The sequence below is a fragment of the Oncorhynchus mykiss genome, chromosome 24, assembly GCF_057628025.1.
Source record: "Oncorhynchus mykiss isolate SJ-2025 chromosome 24, ASM5762802v1, whole genome shotgun sequence".
NCBI lineage: Eukaryota > Metazoa > Chordata > Actinopteri > Salmoniformes > Salmonidae > Oncorhynchus > Oncorhynchus mykiss.
In genome coordinates, this window is record NC_143045.1 from 13693696 (window position 1) to 13716679 (window position 22984).

Below are 22984 nucleotides of genomic sequence, written 5' to 3' on the forward strand. Positions count from 1 at the left end.
GTGTACAAAACAACACCTTCCTAATAGAGTTAAACTCCACCCTTTTGCCCTCAGAACAGCCTCAATGTGTCAGTGCATAGACTCTACAAGGTGTCATAGCGTTCCACAGGGATGCTGGCCCATGTTGACTTCAATGCTTCCCACAGTTGTGTCAAGTTGGCTGGATGTCCTTTGGATGGTGGACCATTGTTGATACACACGGGAAACTGTTGAGCGTACCCCGTGTTCAAAGGCACTTCATTATTTTGTCTTGCCCATTCACCCTCTGAATGGCACACACACACACACACACACAATCCATGATCTTTAACCTGTCTCCTCCCCTTCATCTACACTGAGCGCTAATTGGAGCGGCAGCTTCAAACAGCCACATGGAAGACTAGCCCTCCAGCAGCATGTTGTGCTGGTGTCTGTGTCCCAAATGGTACCCCATTCCCTATATTCTGTAGTACACTACTTTTGACCAGGTCCCATAGGGTAAAATAGGGTGCCATTTTAGAAGCTAACTAGCTTGACAAACCTTTCCAACCCCTGGGTACTGCATAAGCTTTACAAATAGATATGTGCTAGCCTATAGGCTAGTTCTATAGGGCAGCAAATGTGCGTTGTGCCCGACATCCACTCCACAACATCTAAAAGGCAAAACAATGCACTACAGGAGTCCATGGGAGCACCAAGTCTACACCACCATACAACTAGAACAGCTCTTCTGATACTGCAGCATGCTTTATATGATCTTCATAAGACCAGGTTTGGCCAGGTGAGGTTGAACTAACGAACGGTCTCTGTCTCGCGCTCTCTTCCTCCTTCTCTCAGCTGGGTCCGTCTGAGAAGACAGAACCCACTGGCACGGCAGGATGTCGACTAGCTAAACTCAAACCTCACAGCTACACAGGAGAAGAATGACCCCTGACCTCCAAGCATTTACACCCTCAGGTTGGAGTTCACTGTGGCCTAGGTTGTGTTCATTAAAAGGGTCATTTCACTCAAATAACAAAATCACATATTGGTTTCCTTACAATGGAAATTATTCCCACGTTTCAGTCTGTTTGGTTCCTAATGAACACGACTCTAGAGTCAAGACAATCTCTCAGTGACAGACGCAGGTGTCTTGAAGCTGACAGTGTTTGACAGTGAGTGAATAGGATGCCCTTTGAAAGGAAGCGTAACAGTTTCATGGTATGTTTCTCTGGGAGAATTGAATCAACTCAAGTAAGATCATTTTAGCACAACCATTGTTAATTCAACAATACAGACTTGGAGATCAGGCCTAATGTAAAACGTTGCTTCTACTAATACAAATACACATGTAATCTAGCTGTGCATGTTGCGCAAATCTCCAAAGTCTAAAAACTGTTTCAAACCTTAAAAAGCCCTGAACAAAACACACCCACCAACTTCAGCACACGCAGGAACACACAGTGGTCCCTGCTCTGTCCCGCTCTGTGTGCTTCCAATCCGCTTCCACTGAGGACTTTACGTCAATCTATTACTGGTCCTAGATCAGTGTAGTATGTACAGTAACCTGTGACTGTACTATGGTTCTATTGCTAGGTTCTGTTCTCAGTCATTCACCTCACGTTTGAACCGAGCTCAGATGGAGATCCTTCCCCTGTCCTCAGGCCAAGGGGAAGGGGCTTAGAAACTAGGGAGAGGGGTCAGAGGTATTTGTTTACAATGCTCTGGTCTTGAGACTTGTTTCTGCACTCCCTTGGGAGACTGTAGAGATGGAGCTCTACTAAAACAGAGTAAGGTGAGAATACCAACTCTAGTGGAAAGACTAGCCTTTCTTAGACAAAGTTTTTTTTGTTCTTGTTAAAAATTGCTGAACTTTCATTTTTTCAGACAGAGGTGTCCTCTCCTAGGGCTGTGACAATTGTGGAATTTTTGGTAACAATTAATTGTCATGAAAATGGCTGCGGTTACTGGCATAATTTACATTTGTATAAAAACAAAATGTTTTGCTCTTGTAATGCATCATAGTGCATCTTTGAAAACTCGCTACGAGGGAATACAACAGCAGCTTTGGTGACACCCGTCTCAAAAACAAATGTTTTGATCGCTTGCAACGTTTGGAAATTAAGGTTCTCCACTCAACCGTGCCGATCTGCTTGTAAAATAATTCACCCAATTAAACGTAAAAATTTAAAACTGCTATTGGGTAAACTTTATCTACTTGAATATAAAGTTGAATCCCCCTTCATCTAAAATGAATGTATTAAGACGGTTATGACGAAAACATATTTCAGTTCACGGTTATGCCCATAATTGTCAGTTTACATGATAATTGTGACAGCCCTATGACCTCCCCCTTCCCTGAATGTTCTCTGAATGCAGATAGCCTGACATATCTTCGTGCCCCATTACATGCCGTTTTAAACAACCAACGACTGCTTTAAAACAGCCTGGTAGCGTGTCGTATTTGGAAAATCGTGACAATAGGGGCGGTAGAACTGACACAGAGAACCTAAACACAGACACGGAGCATATTTACACAGACTAGATGAAAACAGCGTCCCTTCAAAAGAAGTCTGAATGAGAGATTTGCCACTGACCCAGATTATCTATGAAGTGAGTAGACAGTATCTTCCCCCACCCTTTCTCTCGCTCTCTTTTCTCAATCCAGCTGTGAGGATCACTATAATCTGCCCTGGCTAGTAAACTCGATACCCACCGTACTTTAAACCCCCCCCCCCCCACACACACACACACACACACACGCACGTATAAGCCTTCATGGATGGTTTATATACTAGGCCTAATGGTAGTTAGAATTATAAAGTCATATACTGGTAGAACTACAAAATATAAAAACGCCATTAAAATCAACCCCAGCCGCTTGACCACAGAACTAGACCAGTGACATTTAGACCATTGTTCTCGGTCTAAACCTAGGCCATGCTGCCCGATGACAGGACGATACAGGCAAGAATATGTTTGGTGCGCTGGGTATATTTGGTGTGCTAATCCATGTGAACACTGACAAAGATGCCAGTCATGCAGAGAAGACCTCGCTCTCTCCCGTGAAGAGGCGACCGCTCTCTCTGACATTCTCACCGACTCTGAAAAGTCTTTCCCTTCGATGGAAATTCTTCCCGGACAGAATTGCACAAGAGACAGGGAAAGAGAGGGGCCGAAAGAGACCGACATAGAGAGGAAATAATGCTCTCAAAGTAAAGCAGTATAGAAACTTCAATGAAGGTCTTAAACTCTTCAGGAGAACAAATATTTCCCCTCGAGCTAGAGAGAACTAACAATAATAGTCTAAATTGTATCCATGCACATTTTGAGATAGTCAGCTGAAAAAATGTGTCTATTTTTGTTTAGCTACGTTTAGAAATGTCCCTGCGAGCATGACGAAACGACAGAATTATAAGGTAATGGAATATGTGATGTCGTCATCCTTGGACCACTCGTTACAACATTGAGGTCATCTTCAGTAGACTGCCGTTTTCACAACCCTGTCTGTCTGACAGTCAGCCAGTGACGAACGCCATATGCCTAGTGTGTTGGCCAAGGCAACGCTTCACTAATCAACCATGTATAGCACTACAACTCAAAGGCAGCTCAGACGTGACAAATTATCTCCTTAACTGCCTGGACTCCTACATGACATAGAGCTCACCTCTGATTTGCTGGCAAAAATAACATCTTAAGATACCGTTTCACTGGTTTATGTGACACACAATATTTGGATGAAAGAGAATAAAGGCGCTGTATAAACATTGTAAACAGATGGTATGAATGACGTCGTCCCTGGTGAACACTTATGTTTTCTCGGGCCACAGAACACATAAATGTCTTTCCAGATCACAGAAATAATTGAGTATCCTTGGTACAGTAAACAAGTCCTATGTATAAACAGCGCTGTTAGTTTATCAGGACGCCAGAGAGCCTGTGCTGCCTCTCTCTGCAGGGATAGATAGCTGTACCCAGCATACCCCTTTGCTTCAGGCATGACACTGATCCCCAGGGTCTGACTGACTGCATCCGGAAATAACTCAGCGACAAAGGGCAGTTAGTTACCCCTGGCCTGGCAGCATGTTGCTGGGAGACTGACAGACTGACTTCTGACAGACGGCGAGCAGGCAGACAGACAGATGGTCCTTGGGTACAGAAAGTGTAGCAAATATAGCCTTGATGAATGGACTGTAAATTGCCCCCCACCTCCCCTCCCCCTCCAAAAGAAATGACTGTGCCAGTCACATGGCGACGTCCCCATCCACCCCCCCCACTGGCAGCTCCAGTGAGAGACACTGAGGACCTGTGTCACGCTTGGCTCGCTGCACTGCCTCTCGCCGTCTCTCACCACGGCAGGAGTCTAACGCCTTCCACTTACAAGGACCTTATGTCATGCTTAGCTCTGCACAGTTCGGTCTGGGTCTTGTTGCTGGATCTCAAAGACCAGGACAGAACAGAATCTTTGGGTGGATTTAAACAGATGCAGAAATACCTCATGGTAATAATGGTTACGGGATCCAAATCCTTAATTCAGTGCTGCATGAGCTGAGCACACCTGGGTTCACAATGAATGCATATAATACTCGTACTCCCCTCTTGATCCCTCAATGAAAATACTAGCATACCAGTTGCAAAGCTCATATGCCAGGGGCTTAGTCTTGTTATAACTGGGATAGCTAGCTCATTAAGCTAAAGCCTAGGCACTAAGCTAAAGCCTAGGCATTTGCTCAGGGAGCTAATGCAAACCTTCTGGCGTCAGACTAGGTTACTAATCACGCTGGCATTATGTAATTCACCAAACCACCCCTCTTACATTTTGAAAGTCCGACCAGCAGGTGACAAAGAAAACGTAAGTCTCTACAATCTGTCCGCATTCGTAGTACCTCCCTTTCTAAGTTACATTACTTATCTGCATGGCTTATGTACAGTGGTGGAAAAAGTACCCAATTGTCATAATTGAGTAAAAAGATACCTCAATAGAACATGACTCAAGTAAGTCACCCAGTAAAATACGAGTAAAAGTCTAAAAGTATTTGGTTTTAAACAAGTATTACAAGTAAATGTAATTACTAAAATATACTTAAGTATCAAAAGTAAAAGTATAAATAGTTTCAAATTCCTTATACTGTATTAAGCAAGCCAGACGGCACCATTTTCTTGTTTTTACAGATAGCCAGGGGCAACCTCAGCCATCATTTGCAAAAGAAGCATGCATGTTCAGTGAGTCGGCCAGATCAGAGGCAATAGGGATGACCAGGGATGTTCTCTTGATAAAGGTGTGAATTGGACCATTTTCCTGTCCTGCTAATCATTCAAAATGTAGCAAATACTTTTGAGTGTCAGGTAAAATGTATGGAGTAAAAAGTACATTATATTCTTTAGGAATGTCGTGAAGTAAAAGTTGTCAAAAATATAAATAGCAAAGTAAAGTACAGATACCATAAAAAAACTTCTTAAGAAGTACATTCAAGTATTTTTACACCACTGCTTACAGTATGTACATTCCCTGTTAGTCCTTCTGCTAATTATATTCTGTCCTTTGTCAATATTTCCCAGTCTAATGGCACAAGGTTAAGACCAAAAGTCGTTATGGTTCGCTGTAATAACCATCATTTCAATTGAAACCCCATCCATACAGAGAGAATCGCAAATACAATTTAACTGATAGGCCTAAAGGTCGGGGGATCTTGTTGTCCTTCATCAAAAAGGAACTATTATTAACTTGATCTAGATTCAAAAATTGCCTTCTTCCTGACAATTGCTTTTCTCGTTGAATTGAGAAAGGCATTTCTAACATTGAGGGCTACAGCCTATTCCAACACATGGGGGTGACAGAGGAGACAAAGACAGATTGTGTCCATTCTGGGATTGCCAGACATGGTTTTACTGCTGTATAAAGGAAGTAATGCTCTTGTTGGGAACCACAGGGTAGCCCAGTATACACAGAGAGGCTAGGGCACGTCATTCCTCCTCTACACAAAATAACTACCCTCCTTTTGGCATCAGCACCCTACTCATAGAAATAGAATGTACCTTCATATTGTCATGTTTTCAAGGGGGTTCCCCATTCTAGTCATTCGATTACTACTAATACAAGGAGGCAGAAAAGAGTTCATCACACAGAGGCCCAAGCATATAAAAGTATTTCAAAGGTCATTGTCTCAGGCGCTTCATTAGGGACATAAGTCCAAGTCTACTCCCTCTCTTTAGTGCAAAAAGGGACAACAAACAATGGGGTTGCTTTGGAAAAACATGGCCGCTCCGTCACCACACGTCAGCAGTTAAGATCGTTTCACTCCTCGTATTTTCCTCACAAATTTGGACTTCACGGTGCTCTCCACTCCCATCATTTTAGGTTAAACAAATGGTTATCTGGTGATGTGGAGGAACACTTGAGTGGAGACAGACTAAACATGTTGGTTAAAAAAGGCTGTAAGTCAAACTACGGCTCAGCAGATCCAGTTGATAAGAAACTTCAGGTTTTGTTGTTGTTTTTTAGGGTGGGAATTCACACCCTTTCATATTTTATTTTTATTTGATAGATAGTGGCGTGAGAGACGGAGACAGAAAGACAGAGAGATTTTTGTGTCAACGTCAGTAGCTGGATAAATGGCATATTTCCCAGGCAGCTGAGTTATCTCCTTGAGGACCAGTATCAAAATGAATGGTAATTGAATTGATAGTATTACTTCGAATAACTTCTAGTTTGCTATTACCACATAGGTCAATTATGAATTGTGTGAATAGCTAGCCTAACTCAAAGCTAACAGTAGGCTACTCCACTTACCAGTCTCTCCATCTCCTGCTCCCTGAGCCTCTCCTCTCTCTGGCGCCGGTGGTACTCCAACAGCTCGTCCTCGTTGTCGCTGATCTCAGAGATGCTGTTTTTCCGTTCCCGCATGCCCGGGTGGGGGCCCCTCTGATCCCGGGGGCCCCCGGACATCTTCCTATGGCCCCTGGGGCTGGCGAGAGGCGAAGAGCCAGGTAGGGAGCCCAGGCTGTAAGCAGGGGAGAGGGCGTTCCCAAAGCTGGCCTTCCTTCCCCCTCCCCCGCTCTCCATCATCATCAGCCCCAAGGTAGGGGAGGGGCTGCGGGCTCGGACCACACTGCCGCCAAACTGGTCCTCCGGGGGGGAGCCGGCCTTGCGTCGGAGCCCGGGGCTCTCCGGGACTCCCAGCTTCCCCAATGATGATGGGCTCTCGGGCGTTCTCAACATGAGGATACTTCCAGGGAGAGCCCCCGGGAGAACAGGCACCCCTCTGCGAGCCATGGAGGGGCTGAGAGGGGGGAGCTCCCTCATGCTGCTGCCACCACCGCCGCTGAGGTCGAGGTTCCTGTGGGAGAGCCGAGGGCTCTTTGGGGGCTGCAGCGTGAGAGGGTGGGGGAAGGGGTGGTGCTGCTGGAGTGGAGAGCCCCCCTGGATTATGTGGACGATGGGGTCCAGGGGAGGCTGGAAGGCCCTGCTGGGCTGGGATAGCAGCTGTCTGGAAGAGCTGGAGGTGAGGGAGCGGTCCACCTGCTCTCTGAAGGGGCTGGCCGGACGCTCCTGGAGGATGGTGCCCGCTTTCGTCCTGGGACTGGATGGGGAGGAAGACGTGGCGGCGTAGGGGAAATTGGAGGTGAGTCTGGGGTTACTTGGCACTGCGTTCCTGCCCATGTACCCGGCATCGGCTGATGCAACAGATAGGTGGGTCAGTCTGGGGCTCTCTGAACCCATCACCCCTGGGCCGTCCAGGCTCTGGCCTCTGCGGGCCGGCTTGGGGCTCTGGGGGGCCTCCAGGAGACATTTCCTCTGGAGCCTGGGGCTCTCAGGAACCCTCTGCACCCCACCGCCGGGGCTGTAGTTTGTCATTATGGTCCTTGGCTGGGGGATGGGTGGTGTAGTTGTGTAGTTGTAGCTGGATGAGCGGACCGGCACGGGGGGCAGGGATAGGTCCTGGGGGTCCAGGCAGCCACTGGGAGAAGGGCTGGTGTAGCTGCCTGCGCTGCTGGCCGCCGAGGGAGAGGACAGAGGGGAGAAGGGCGGGGAGGTGTTCTCATAGCTAGAGCCCACTGACATGGCCCCCGGGCTGGTGGGAGGGGAGAGGAGGTAGCGGCCTCCTCCGTTGACCATGGGAGACAGCGGGGAGTGGGGGATGGGGTGGTCTGGATTTTTTGAGTCTGAAGAGGAAGGCTGGGGATCATCCATGACTAGGGAGTCCATGATGTCCTGGAGGTCCTTTTCGATGGAGCTGACGATGGCACTATGCTCGGAGCGTGGGACTCTCTCGCCGGGGGCTGGGTGGTGTGACTGGGATGCTCCTGATTGATGGTTCCCATTGACCAGGCTCTTTGAGTCTGTAGGGAAAACAGAACTAATATCACTCACTAGGCTATACTATGAGTGAAGACTATGACCACTGCAATATAAACACGGTTAAAAACAATTTTTTTACAGTATGGTATATCCCTGAAAACATGACAAATAGAAACAGACATGGGCTCTAAGAGCTAATAGATAATGAGATGATATTGAGAGAATTGAATGGACCGTAAAGTTCATAAATGGACTGTATCTTACGGTTGCACCACCACTCATTTATATAAAGTGCCTTGTTACTTTTATTATAGAACCTAAGCCTTTAGCACAAGTACCTTCAATTGGCTTCTATGTTTTATTGGTTGGCCACACTTTAAGCCATCAATTATCTTCGAGCGCTTCTAAATTTAAACCTGCCCACTGCCCAACTTAATCCACCCAAATCACAATTTGCATGAAGAAATGCTAATGAGAAAAAGGAAAGAGAAGAGAGAGAAAGATACAGAGCGGCAACAGAGACCAAGAAAGAGTGAGAGAAACAGGGGGAGAGATTGAGAGAGAGTGAGAGAGAGACAAAGGCAGCAAAAGACAGGCTTTGGAAAGATTGAGGGGAAAATGTGCCAGTATAACTCAATTACTGTGTGGCTGGAGAACAGCGCAGGCCAGGGCACAGTGGTAATTCAATCGAAATCGCAGGCAACCCTCAGTCTCCCCATAATGTCAACGTTGTAGATTAGGGAGCACAAGGGGACATCCAGGTGTAATCTATGGTATTAATATGATATGCTAATAGGCTGCAATCAGGAATAAGCAATGTGATCATTTGTATGATGGCAGGTAAGCCTGGCGGTTACAGCGTTGGGCCAGTAACCGAAAGGTCGCTGGTTCGAATACCTGCGCCGAAAGGCACTTACCCCTAATTTGCTCCAGGGGCACCGTACTACTATGGCTGACCCTGTAAAATAACATTTCACTGCACCTATCTGATGTATGTGAAAATAACACTGCTGGGTTTTCATGTTCAACAGTTCCCCGTGTGTATCAAGAATGGTCCACCACCCAAAGGACATCCAGCCAACTTGACACAACTATGGGAAGCATTGGAGTCAACATGGGCCAGCATCCCTGTGGAACACTTTCGACACCTTGTCAACCTGACAAATTGAGGCTGTTCTGAGGGCAAAGGGGTGGGGGGGTGCAACTCAATATTATTATTTTTGTTTATGTTTGGTATACTCAGTATATATAAACAAATTAGTGAGATCATGCATCTTTGGCAACTCTTGTATGTGGAAATATGTACTGTATGTGGAAATATGTACTGTATGCATGTGAATATGTACTGTATGTGGAAATATGTACTGTATGTGGAAATATGTACTGTATGCATGTGAATATGTATATGACCATATTTCTGTAACATAGATATCATGCACATGTCAAATATGAAAGCCATTCCAAATACAGCTCTGTTTCAAATAGGGTACTTTCAGTCTAGAATAAACAAGCTACTGTGTATCACTGCAGTAAATAACCACCTTCATTTTGATTTCTATTCATAAATATGACCTCATAGCCCTGGATGATGAAGAGGCTTTACAAATAATGCATAAGCACTATTTGTTCAGCAAAGCGCTGGGAGTAGGCGATCTGCATGATCTTTCTACAATGACTCAACCAGAGTTCTTCATCTGCCAAGCAGAAAAACTATTCAAGCATCATGTCATTTTGAGTGACAACACGACCACCATATGGCCCCAAAACATGTTGGTGTAAATTACAATTATATGGATATTTTGTCGGTTACTTGGTTATTCATTTTCCCCGTTATTTTTTCATCCCAGAACAGGCCACATGGTCGTAGGATGTCGCCAGCATTTCGATTGTCAAACGTCTCAGAAGATGAATAGACCCACAATGTCAAAAACGTAGAGAATGACCGTGAAAATACATTAGTCTCTGTCCCTGGACAGCGGTAAATATTAATAATTATCAGTACTTACATGAATGGGCAAGCCTGCGACTAAGACATAATGACTTATAACCCAGCTAAAACCCAAACGCTGGAGCCGGCATTTCTACCTCAATAAAGCTGCATTTACCGAAGCCTGTCGTAGCCTACCCGGCTCTCCGCACCCGGGAAGGTTGACAGAGTGATATTCCAGCCGGGTTTCGTGTGCCAGGCGCCGCTACCCTGCTAGCTCGCTCCCCCTCCCTTCCCTGTCCACCGTGCTGATGTGACGGCCTGGTAGTTTACGGGGGCGGGAACTATGGCGTTTGTTTTTCTTCTTAAAGGGGCAGTGCAGTCAAAAACGTGTTTTATATATATTTCCACACTATGAGCTTGGAATATTACTGTGAATTTGTCTAAATTCTTATAATACATTTTGAGTGTAAGAGCAGTTTGAAAAGACTGCCTGAAATTTCAACTCATTTTGTATAAATGAGCGTCAATGCCATACAACTCTCCTTCCGTGGCCTCCAATTGTTCTTAAATACAAGTAAAACTAAATGCATGCTCTTCAACCGATTGCTGCCTGCACCTGCCCGCCTGTCCAACATCACTACTCTGGACGGCTCTGACTTAGAATATGTGGACAACTACAAATTCCTAGGTCTCTGGTTAGACTGTAAACTCTCCTTCCAGACTCACATCAAACATCTCCAATCCAAAGTTAAATCTAGAATTGGCTTCCTATTTCGTAACAAAGCATCCTTCACTCACGCTGCCAAACATACCCTTGTAAAACTGACCATCCTACCAATCCTCGACTTCGGCGATGTCATTTACAAAATAGCCTCCAATACCCTACTCAATAAATTGGATGCAGTCTATCACAGTGCCATCCGTTTTGTCACCAAAGCCCCATATACTACCCACCACTGCGACCTGTAGGCTCTCGTTGGCTGGCCCCGCTTCATACTCGTCGCCAAACCCACTGGCTCCAGGTCATCTACAAGACCCTGCTAGGTAAAGTCCCCCCTTATCTCAGCTCGCTGGTCACCATAGCAGCACCCACCTGTAGCACGCGCTCCAGCAGGTATACAGTGGGGCAAAAAAGTATTTAGTCAGCCACCAATTGTGCAAGTTCTCCCACTTAAAAAGATGAGAGAGGCCTGTAATTTTCATCACAGGTACACTTCAACTATGACAGACAAAATGAGAAAAAAAATCCAGAAAATCACATTGTAGGATTTTTAATGAATTTATTTGCAAATTACTCCAACACACGGCGTGTGTGACTCACAAGTGACGCAGGGGTTTAAGGCACTGCATCTCAGTGCAAGAGGCGTCACTACAGTCCCTGGTACGATTGCAGGCTGTATCACATCCGGCCGTGATTGGGAGTCACATCGGGCGGCGCACAATTGGCCCAGAGTCGTCCGGGTTTGGACGGGGTAGGCCATCATTGTAAATAAGAATTTGTTCTTAATTGACTTGCCTAGTTAAATAAAGGTTAAATAAAAAAATACAATCATCATACAGTACCCTCGGAAAGTATTCAGACCCCTTGACTTTTTCCACATTCTGTTACGTTATAGCTGTATTTTAAAATGGATTCATCTACACACAATACCCCGTAATGATGAAGCAAAAAAACAGGTTTTACACATTTTTGGAAATGTATTAAAAATAAAAACATATATTTTTCACCTTATTTACTTAAGAATTCATACCAAATGCTATGAGACTCGAAATTGAGCTCAGATGCATCCTGTTTCCATTGATCACCCTTGAGGTGTTTCTACAACTTGATTGGAGTCCACCTGTGGTAAATCCAATTGATTGGACATGATTTGGAAAGGCACACAACTGTCTATAAAAGGTCCCACAATTGACAGTGCATGTCACAGCAAAAACCAAGCCATGAGGTTGAAGGTATTGTTCATAGATCTCCGGGACAGGATTGCGTTGAGGAACAGATCGGGGGAAGGGTACCAAAACATTTCTACAGCATTGAAGGTCCCCAAGAACACAGTGGCCTCCATTCTTAAATTAAAGTTTCGAACCACCAAGATTCTTCTGAGAGCTGGCCGCCCGGCCAAACTGAGCAATCAGGGAAGAAGGGCCTTGGTCAGGGAGGTGACCAAGAACCCAATGGTCACTCTGACAGAGCTCTAGAGTTCCTCTGTGGAGATGGGAGAATCTTCCAGAAGGAAAACCATCTCTGCAGCACCACCAATCAGGCCTTTATGGTAGTGTGGCCAGACGGAAGCCACTCCTCAGTAAAGGAAAACCTGCTCCAGAGAAGGTTCATCGTCCAACAGGACAACGACCCTAAGCACACAGCCAAGACAGGGCGGCGGCCTATGTCACGGGCGGTGGCCTATGTCACGGGGTAGCGACCTACGTATATTTGTAAACAACATCTGGTGCACGATATCTAAGGAAGTCTCAAGGTTTTTCTCACCTGAGGTAGAGTGTCTCATGATAAGCTGTAGACCACACTATCTACCTAGAGAGTTTTCATCTGTATTTTTCGTAGATGTCTACATATCACTCAACACTCATTCAGAGGCGGCGCTCCCATTGGCCGGGGTACATAATGCAGGGAAACTTAAATCAGTTTTACCCAATTTCTATCAACATGTTAAATGTGCAACCAGAGGAAGAAAACTCTAGACCACATTTTACTCCACACACAGAGATACGAGCAAAGCTCTCCCTCGCCCTCCAATTGGAAAATCTGACTATAATTCTATCCTCCTTATTCCTGCTTACAAGCAAAAATTAAAGCAGGAAGCACCAGTGACTCGGTAAATAAAAAAGTGGTCAGATGAAGCAGATGCAAAACTACAGGACTGTTTTGCTATCACAGACTGGAATATGTTCCGGGATTCTATCGATGGCATTGAGGAGTACACCATATCAGTCACTGGCTTTATCAATAAGTGCATCGATGACGTCGTCCCTACAGTGACTGTATGTACGTACCCCAACCAGAAGCCATGGATTACAGGCAACATTCACACTGAGCGGGTAGAGCTGCCACTTTCAAGGAACGGGACTCTAACCTGGAATCTTTTAAGAAATCCCACTATGCCCTCCGACGAATCATCAAACAGGCAAAGCATCACAACAGGATTAAGATCGAATCATACTACACCGGCTCCTATGCTCGTCAGATGTGGCCAGGATTGCAAACTATTACAGACTACAAAGGGAAGCCCAGCCGAGAGCTGCCCAGTGACACGAGTCTACCAGACGAGCTAAATAACTTATATAATCGCTTCGAGGCAAGTAACACTGAAACATGCATGAGAGCATCAGCTGTTCCGAACGACTGTGTGATCACGCTCTCCGCAGCCGATGTAAGACCTTTAAGCAGGTCAACATTCACAAGGCCCCAGGGCCAGACAGATTACCAGGACATGTACTCTGATCATGCGTTGACCAACTGGCAAGTGTCTTCACTGACATTTTCAACCTCTGAGTCTGTAATACCAAAGTCCTTGTGGCCAAGAACACTAAGGTAACCTGCCTAAATGACTACCGACCAGTAGCACTCACGTCGGTAGCCATGAAATACTTTGAAAGGCTGATCATGGCTCACATCAACACCATCAGACCCATTCCAATTTGCATGCCACCCCAACAGACCCACAGATAATGCAATCTCTATTACACTCCACACTGCCCTTTCACACATGGACAAAAGGAACACCTATGTGAGAATGCTATGCATTGACTACAGAACAGCGTTCAACACCATAGTGCCCTCAAAGCTCATCACTAAGCTAAGGACCCAGGGACTAAACACCTCCCTCTGCAACTGGATCCTGGACTTCCTGACGGGCTGCCCCCAGGTGGTAAGGGTGGGTAACAACACATCCTCCGCGCTGATCGTCAATAGGGGGGCCCCTCAGGGGTGACAACCTCTCCCTCAACATGATCAAGACAAAGGAGATGATTGTAGGCTACAGGAGAAGGAGGACCGAGCACGCCCCCATTCTCATCGACGGGGCTGTAGTGGAGCAGGTTGAGAGCTTCAAGTTCCTTGGCGTTCACATCACCAACAAAAGAACATGGTCCAAGCACACCAAGATAGTCGTGAAGAGGGCACAACAAAACCTATTCCCTCTCAGGAGACTGAAAAGATTTGGCATGGGTCTTCAGATCCTCAAAAGGTTCTACGGCTGCACCATCGAGAGCATCCTGACGGGTTGCATCACTGCCTGGTATGGCAACTGCTTGGCCTCCGACCACAAGGCACTACAGAGGGTAGTGCATACTGCCCAGTACATCACTGGGGCCAAGCTTCCTGCCATTCTGGACCTCTCAGCTTAGAGACAGTGACCTTCCAAGGTAAGGATGGAAAGTGTAATTTAACAATTCGCTGCCTACAATAATGCAGGCCTATTATTATCATGTTTGGTAACATTGCCCATATATTTATTTTCAGAGTTCCAATTAGTTGTAAAAATGTCTCAGAACTCTGCTGAATTTCCTCAATTGAAGGTCAGCTAAGTTAACCTCGGCTACTTAACGTTACTAGCTCGGTATTTGAAGTTGTTATATTATCATTAGTAGTCTATTATCAGGTAAAAGCTTATGCTTATTATTCATAATTTCTCAAATATTTATTAGCTAATCATTCAGTCAAATACGCTATGCTACAGCCATTGAATCTGTCTTTGAGCGTTAAGGGACGTTAATGGCTAGTTCGGTCCACGACATTATGTTATTATACTTTTGAATCTTGAAATACATGGGTAAATGTTATTATACAGTGACTGAAATTTTGCACTATGTGATATTCACTTCCGGACTTGGAGAGAGAGCAAAGTGTTGTAGAATGCCCCTCTGAATAACGGGCGTGGTTTTGGCTTAACTGCGTTGGGGGAAAAGCAAGAAGCAACTCTACCTACATGTACATATTACCTCAATTACGTCGACACCGGTGACTCTGTACTACTACCCCCTGTAAATAGCCCCGCTATTGTTATTTAACTCCTGCTTTTTAATAATTTGTTATTTTTATCTCTTACTTTTTTTTTAGGTATTTTCTTAACTGCATTGTTGGTTAAGGGCTTGTAAGCATTTCACTGCAAGGTGAAGACAATGCAGGAGTGGCTTCGGGACAAGTCTCTGAATGTCCTTGAGTGGCCCAGCTAGAGCACGGACTTGAACCCGATCAAACATCTCTGGAGAGACCTGAAAATAACTGTGCAGCAACGCTCCCCCTCCAACCTGACAGAGCTTGAGAGGATATTCAGAGAAGCATGGGAGAAACACCCCAAATACAGGTGTGCCAAGCTTGGAGTGTCATACCCAAAAAGACTCAAGGCTGTTGTTGCTGCCAAAGGTGCTTCAACAAAGTACTGAGTAAAGAGTCTGAATATTTATGTAAATGTAATACTTCAGTTTTTTCTAAATAATAAATTAGCAAAGAATTCTTTGTCATTATAGGGTATTGTCTGTAAACTGATTTAATACATTTTAGAATAAGTTTGTAACGTAACAAAATGTGGAAAAGTCAATGGGTCTGAATACTTTACGAAGGCACAGTTTATGCTGCTGCTACTCTGTTTATCATATATTCTGATGCCTAGTCACCTTACCCCTGTACATACAGTATTTCCCTCTATCAATCCAGTATCCTTTCACATTGTAAATATGGTAGTGGAACTGACCCTGTATATATAGTATGCTTACTCACTTTATCGTGTTCTTCTTATTTTTATATCTTGTGTGTTTTTGTTCTACCTTGTAATTTTTTGTATTACATTGCTAATGATTACTGCTAGTGATGCACTGATATTACATTTTTGGCCGTTACCGATATCCAATATTTTCCTTGCCAAAAAACCCGATACCGACAACCGATATTTACAATTTTAGCTGCCTTTTAAGCATTCTAGTACAGTTAAATAGTTAACACACACACATGGACACAACGGTCTAAGGCAAGGCATCACAGTGCAAGTTCATCACTACAGTCCCTGGTTCGGATCTAGGCTGTATCACATCCGGCCGTGATTGGGAGTCCTATAGGGCGGCGCACAATTGGCCCAGCGTCATCCGGGTTTGGCCGGGGTAGGCTGTCATTGTAAATAAGAATAACTGACTTGCCTAGTTAAATAAAGGTTACACACACACACACACACACACACACACACACACACACACACACACACACACACACACACACACACACACACACACACACCACACTGGCCAAACTGTTATTTTGTTGGCATTTACGTATGCCCCCATTACCAGTAAAACATAATCAAAACCTATGTCACGCCCTGATCTTAGTATTCTTTATTTTCTTTATTGTTTTGGTTAGGTCAGGGTGTGACATGGTGATGTATGTGTTTTTGTACTGTTTTGTAGGTTTATGGGGTCATTTACTATCTAGGTGTTTATGTATGTCTATGGTTGCCTAGATTGGTTCTCAATTAGAGGCAGCTGTTTATCGTTGTCTCTAATTGGGAACCATATTTAGGCAGCCATCTACTTTGGGTATTGTCTGTGTGTAGTTGCCTGTGTCAGCACTCGTTATCGCTTCACGTTTGTTTTATGGTTCTTCATTAAATAATAGAAGATGTATTCATATCACGCTGCGCCTTGGTCTCTTCCATTCAACGAACGTGACAACCTATTTCTTTCACTTACTTGCTGTGCTATTTTGTTGTTCAGTCGTTTCATTCTCAACCAGGATTCTATGGAACACCGTTTGGGTCTTTGCGTGTCAAAAAAGAAAACAATGACCAGTAGATAACACTATTTGCCATGTCAAATAAGCTTGTTGACCAATCAGGACCTGAATATGACTGCACGTCACATAATAATTTAACGCATTCATTCATTTTTATGTATTTATTACACTATCATTTGTATTTCATGTCACAACGATTCATCGATACGTATGCTATGATGCTGGTAAAGTTGTCTCGCGCACCTACAGTGCTGGTCATAAAAAAAGCCAGTTAGCTCATGGATGCAAACAATGTTCTTCCCCAAAAAGATAACAAAATGACAATCTGTTTCAGTAGCAATAGTTAGCTAGCTAACTATATAGCTAGGGGTCATCCTCTAAAATAACCCTAACTTATAAGACAGTTTTTATTTGATTAATGGTGGTCGGACCCATCTATGTGAAGCTAGCCACAATAAGGATTAGCCACAATAGTGGACTTTGCGGTTAGCCTTCAAAATAAAAGTATTGCATAATTCTATTTGTATTCATTTGCATCACTGTCAATGACATACTTTCATTTTGAAGGCAAACCACACATTCCAATATTGTGCCTAATCCGTATTAGCTTCACAACACATTACCAAGTCCGGTCGAGCCACACTAGCCAGATGAAGCTAGCTGGCTGCTTATAACGTTACCTTAGGCAACCGGGTTAAGTAGCTGGCTAGCTATTTATTTTCATAAACTGAAGTTTATTTTCAATAGGAGAACAACAAGTGGCAACCTAGCTAATACAAATCATTGGGGTGGCAGGGTAGCCTAGTGGTTAGAGTGTTGGACTAGTAACCGGAAGGTTGCAAGTTCAAATCCCCGAGCCGTTCTGCCCCTGAACAGGCAGTTAACCCACTGTTCCTAGGCTGTCATTGAAAATAAGAATTTGTTCTTAACTGACTTGCCTAGAGGTTAAATAAAATGGCTAAGAATAATGAAAATGGTTGGTTGGTTGTATTGGTCATACCAAGCTAAAGCTAGCTACCCCAGAAGTTGCAGTTGATTGGTTTATTACCAATGCATTATTGTAAACACATTGTTAGTGGCCAGTGTTTGCAGACTTTTTTGTACAGCTTTGACAATGCTACTGTATCTTTTTTGACATGTGAAGACACAAACAGCGTTCCATAGTATGTATGTCTTGAAGCTAATAGCAGTGACGCTATTACTGTGTAACTCCAGTAGGGCAACATCTGAAAAATAGCTCACTTGTTAGTGTGTACCGGTGAAAAGCTAGCCAACATCACCTACAACAGAGAACGGTTGATTGTCAAGGGCAATGAATTGCATTATCTTGGCTTTAATGGATTTCACCTTTTGAGTTGTCTTGCTGAAATGTACTTGCTCTTTCAAATGACTGCTCGACTTGTTGACTGCTCGATCTATACAGCAGACATTGTGGGCTAGGTTATGAATGCTGTGCTGCACATGTAGCGCAAAATTTTACATGGTGTCATTACGGCATGTACCTACATTAAATAGGTATGCACATCAGCTTTGACATCTTTAGCTAATATCGTCCGATTCCGATATGTTCACCGATATATTATGCATCCCTAATTACTGCATTGTTGGGGTTAGAGCTAGCTGTCACGACCTCTACCAAAGTCGAAGCCTCTCCTTGTTTGGGTGGTGCTCGGTGGTCGACGTCACCGGTCTTCTAGCCATCATTGATCAATTTTTCATTTTCCATTGGTTTTGTCTTGTCTTCCTACACACCTGGTTTCAATCCCATTCATTACCTGTTGTGTATTTAACCCTCTATTTCCCCTCATGTCTTTGTCAGAGATTGTTTGTTATTCAGTGTTGTATTGGTGCGCGACGGGTCCTCGTACCCACTTTGTTTATTGTTACATTTAGTGTTTGGAGTGTGTTTTCGTTTATTGTTATTTAATAACTCCATTACACTCAGTTTGCTTCTCCTGTGCCTGACTTCCCTGCCACCTATACACACGACTCTGACACTAGCAAGAAAGGCATTTCACTGTACTTGTTCACGTGATATTAAAACTTGAAACTAGTATGAAATCATACTGTCATTCATACTTAATTTAATAATATGCCTAGGCTATATAGTAGTGAGTCTTCTAGGTTATCTAAACGGTGATACATTTCCTTGCCTAATGTCATTTTTACTGCATAGACAATGAACCAATGGATTTGGACTACGTCAAATAACAGTTGTGGAATGTGTAAGCTATATTAGACTTTTTAGGCAGAGCCCAACCATTTGAAATGATGGGATATTAAGATGGATGCGATGTGGTCAGGAGATAATGAAGATAAATAGATAATGAAGATAAGTGGAGATAATGAAGATAGAGAAGGCATTTAAATCCCCTGTTAACTACACAGGGAAATGGTGCGGTGCAGGAACGTTTGAGGAAACACACAGGAAGTGGAGATGGGAAGATAGTAGAATAGGGTAGAGGTTTAAAAATAGAAACAGTAAAAGATACCCCTCAACTTAAAATAAGCCGTGTGTAGCCAACAAAGCTGTCTGCCTGGCTGGCATACGAATGAGCCTGGTAGGAAATGTGTCGGAGCTGCTCAGTGAGGGTGGCTGAAGAGACTAGTGCCTGTCAGAACTCTAACTACTGTATAGGCCTACTGCAATGTACGATATGCGAGTGGGGGTTACCAAGCAAGCACTAGAAATTATACTCATAAATCAGATCTAGCAACCTTAATGTGACACACAATAATACACAGTTTAAGTACGTCAAAGGTAAGAACAGACCCTCTCTAGCGACCACACCAAGAAATGCACATCTAAGGAGAAATTAAGCCTTTTTAACAACAGCGGAAAGCATTCATTAACAAACCAGGAAGTTCAACACCCAATATGTATATGCTCCATACTTAACGCAGGGGGCACATCGTCAACGCACAAAAAAAATAAGGAAATAACAAGATGCCGGGACAGATCCCCAAGAATCAAATCAAAGTTATTTGTCACGTGCGCCGAATACAACAGGTGTAGACCTTACAGTGAAATGCTTACTTACAGGCTCTCACCAATAGTGCAAAAAGGGTACTAGGTGAACAATAAGTAGGTAAAGAACTAAAAAAAACTGTAAAAAGACAGGCTATAAAAGTAGCGAGGCTACATACAGACACCGGTTAGTCAAGATCCCCCAAAGGCGGCCAAGAAGGGGAAACACACTCCACTGTGCCTGCGAGGAGAGGACAGGGCAGGGCTAGGCAGCTGAACACTTCTGCCTAGAGACCCAGAGAGGAATGAGATGCTCATAAATCATGCATGGTGTGAAACCAGGGCCAGCAGGCCAGGCAACCAGGGTTCTGTTGCACCCTGTCTTCACCAAGGCCGGAAATGGAAAGGCAGTAAGGGGCCTTCTGTGGCGTGTGAAACTCAGCACCTGTAAGGGAGCTGCCTCCTTAGCCACGGTAACAATCTGAGCCCTTAAGCTGTGTGGAGACACAGAAACAAGGACCTTGGTGTAGGAAGTGTAGTTTATTCAGTGTATTTTCATTTGAAGGGGTATTAAAAATGTCTTTAAAATACCTTGCTTTAACCCTTTGCTTACCTTTAGATTTACCCCAGTAGTTTATATTCAATGTGTGTCATTGCACTCCAACATTGATCGCCATAAGCTGACATCGGCCATATATTCTGAGTATTATGCAAGCTTTGTATTTGAGAGGGTTCAAGTGAAGTGCTCACAAAATGTCTCTTGTAACATCCAGATAGACATCTACGTTAGATTTTCTGCTTATTTCTTTCAGCAAATATTTTCATCTAGTTCATACACCGGTAGGGCCTATACCTTGAGTGTGTCATGACAGTACTGTATTACCTGTGACAGTACTATATTACCTGTGACAGTACTATATTACCTGTGACAGTACTGTATTACCTGAGTGGATTCTGTAGTTCCCACCAGAGCCCTTGCTTCCCCCTGGCATCATGCTCTTCATCCTGAACGCCTCCTCTGGGTGGTTGAAGCGGAAAAATACTGACTGGCCAAAACACAGCATACAGCCTGTAAAATAACACATGGGAGGTTGAGAAAGCAGCATTTGTAAGGGAGGTGGTTCAGTGAACCATGCTTGCATGATGAGTAACTTTGCCTGAGACCTAAAGACTTGCATTAACTCCCCAAGGCCAGGCTTGTCACATTGATATCTGTCATCTCTATCTTCAGTTCATCTGCTTTAGCTTCAACTGATGTTGCCTCTGTAATATATGAGTGAAACACATCCAATATAAGTCTGGACAATGTTACTGGAAATATACTTGATATTTTCAGCATCAGTTATTACAGGTCACTGGGGTTTGACAGATTGATAAGGTAGTGAGGGGTTTGATAGACATTGCATAACAACAGGATATGAAAAAGCCTGTAACTCACTTCTATGTAAGCATTGCACATTGCCTTGTGAGTGAAGACCATAGATTTAGTTTTGTCTCTATGGAAAAGACCCTGTGCTTGTAGTGCCTATTCTGATCGACTTAAAGCCTTGTTTGAAAAATCTGAAACATTCTAATTCAGTCCTGTATCCTACTAACTAAAAGTAATCAGGAGAAAGCAGAGATTGCTACTGTACTGTCCAAATATAGTCCCATTATACAGTGAATAGCTGAAAATATATTTTAGATTGAGATAAATAGAGGGTGGTCTGTTAACTGATACCTGTCATCAGCAACCAGAGAACCTGGGGTAAAGAGGCTTTCATGGAAACTTTTCAATCAGAGCACCATCATTGGGTGAGATCCAGATGCACCCTATTCCCTTTAGAGTGCACTACTTTCAACCAGGGCCCATAGAGCCCTGTTCAGAAGTAGTGCACTATATAGGGAATACGATTTCACTTGGAATGCATACAGTGTGTACAATGCAGCCAGATGCCTTTTTATTCCATGGCAGTGGGGAAAAACAGTTGATTACTTCACAGGCTCTGACTGGACAGGATGTGATTAGGACACAGACACAGGCACAGCTGAATTACCGTGGTAACTATCACATCAGTGTAGGGAGAAGAGATGACGCCAATGCAGCGAAGAAGCAGATATGTATATTTTTTTTATGTCGACAGAGTTGAGCTTAGCTTTAATTGTTTGACTAATGGGGGAAATTTGAAAAGTTTCAGGCCCTTTCTAGTATATATGATGTTTATGTCCACATTTGATAATAAAATATGAAATGAATGTCTCTGGGCAGGCAAACATAAAAACAAGTGATGTGATGGGTAGTACTGAGACGTATTACATTTTATAACAGTATTACTTAAGATTGTAGAGGAGAGCGCCACATCAGCTGAATATCTGTCTGTACACGCTCTCTGTTCTTCTTCAGGAGACAGAGGTTGTGCGTTTTGGCAGGCCTGAGTCAGAGCCAAGGAGAACAGAGGCATGGCTTTGACCTGCATCAACAAGATTTGAGGGAGGGAAAACTCAATCACGCCCAGTGTCAGACCCACCCTTCAAATGACATAGCCCCGGGCTACAGCTCTCACACACTGTAAGCCAACTCTACCTCACAACTCATTGGCTATTCAGAGAGCACACGCGCGCTGTACAGACTTGATCCAAAGTATTAATAGCATAGATGTTGCACATCATACCATCAGGGTCATATAAACATGTAAAAATTGCAAAGCGAGGAAGAAAAACGCAGTTATGTGTGATTGCGATCACTTGTATGTGGTTGTATCTGACACCACAAATGAAGTTCCATAGGGGAAAATAAAATAAACTCTTTAAAAGTATGTAGTCTGTGCAGAATGCAGATACGAACTGTGAATGCAGAACTGTACCGGTCACCCACAGCAGAAAAATCCTGTCAGGCTAACATGGCCTTGTTAACTTTACCCAGTACAGCTGTACAACTCTATTGGAATACAGGCAGTGGATGAAGAAGCGTTATACTTGGTTGCTGATGTTAGAAGAAGGAGACTGGTTCTCCTGTTGTTTTCATCACACGCTGAACTTCACTGACTGTTTGCCTCTGTTCTGCCCTTTTTCCTTTTCCCTTAGGGACTGATCCAAAGATCTTGGCAACCA

General features: G+C 44.0%; 1 protein-coding gene across 50 annotated transcripts in view; it reads right to left on the reverse strand.

Annotated features, from left to right (window-relative positions):
- The window catches only part of LOC110503778 (pleckstrin homology-like domain family B member 1), a 93676-nt gene that overhangs the window by 31946 nt on the left and 38746 nt on the right, over nucleotides 1-22984 (reverse strand). For all 50 annotated transcript variants that reach the window (XM_090218363.1, XM_090218356.1, XM_090218353.1 and 47 more), the window contains 2 exons: nucleotides 20838-20963; nucleotides 6749-8298 (listed from right to left, as the gene is read on the reverse strand). In XM_090218363.1, coding sequence (XP_090074489.1) covers nucleotides 6749-8298; nucleotides 20838-20963 — 1676 coding nt within the window. The remainder of the gene's footprint in view (nucleotides 1-6748; nucleotides 8299-20837; nucleotides 20964-22984) is intronic.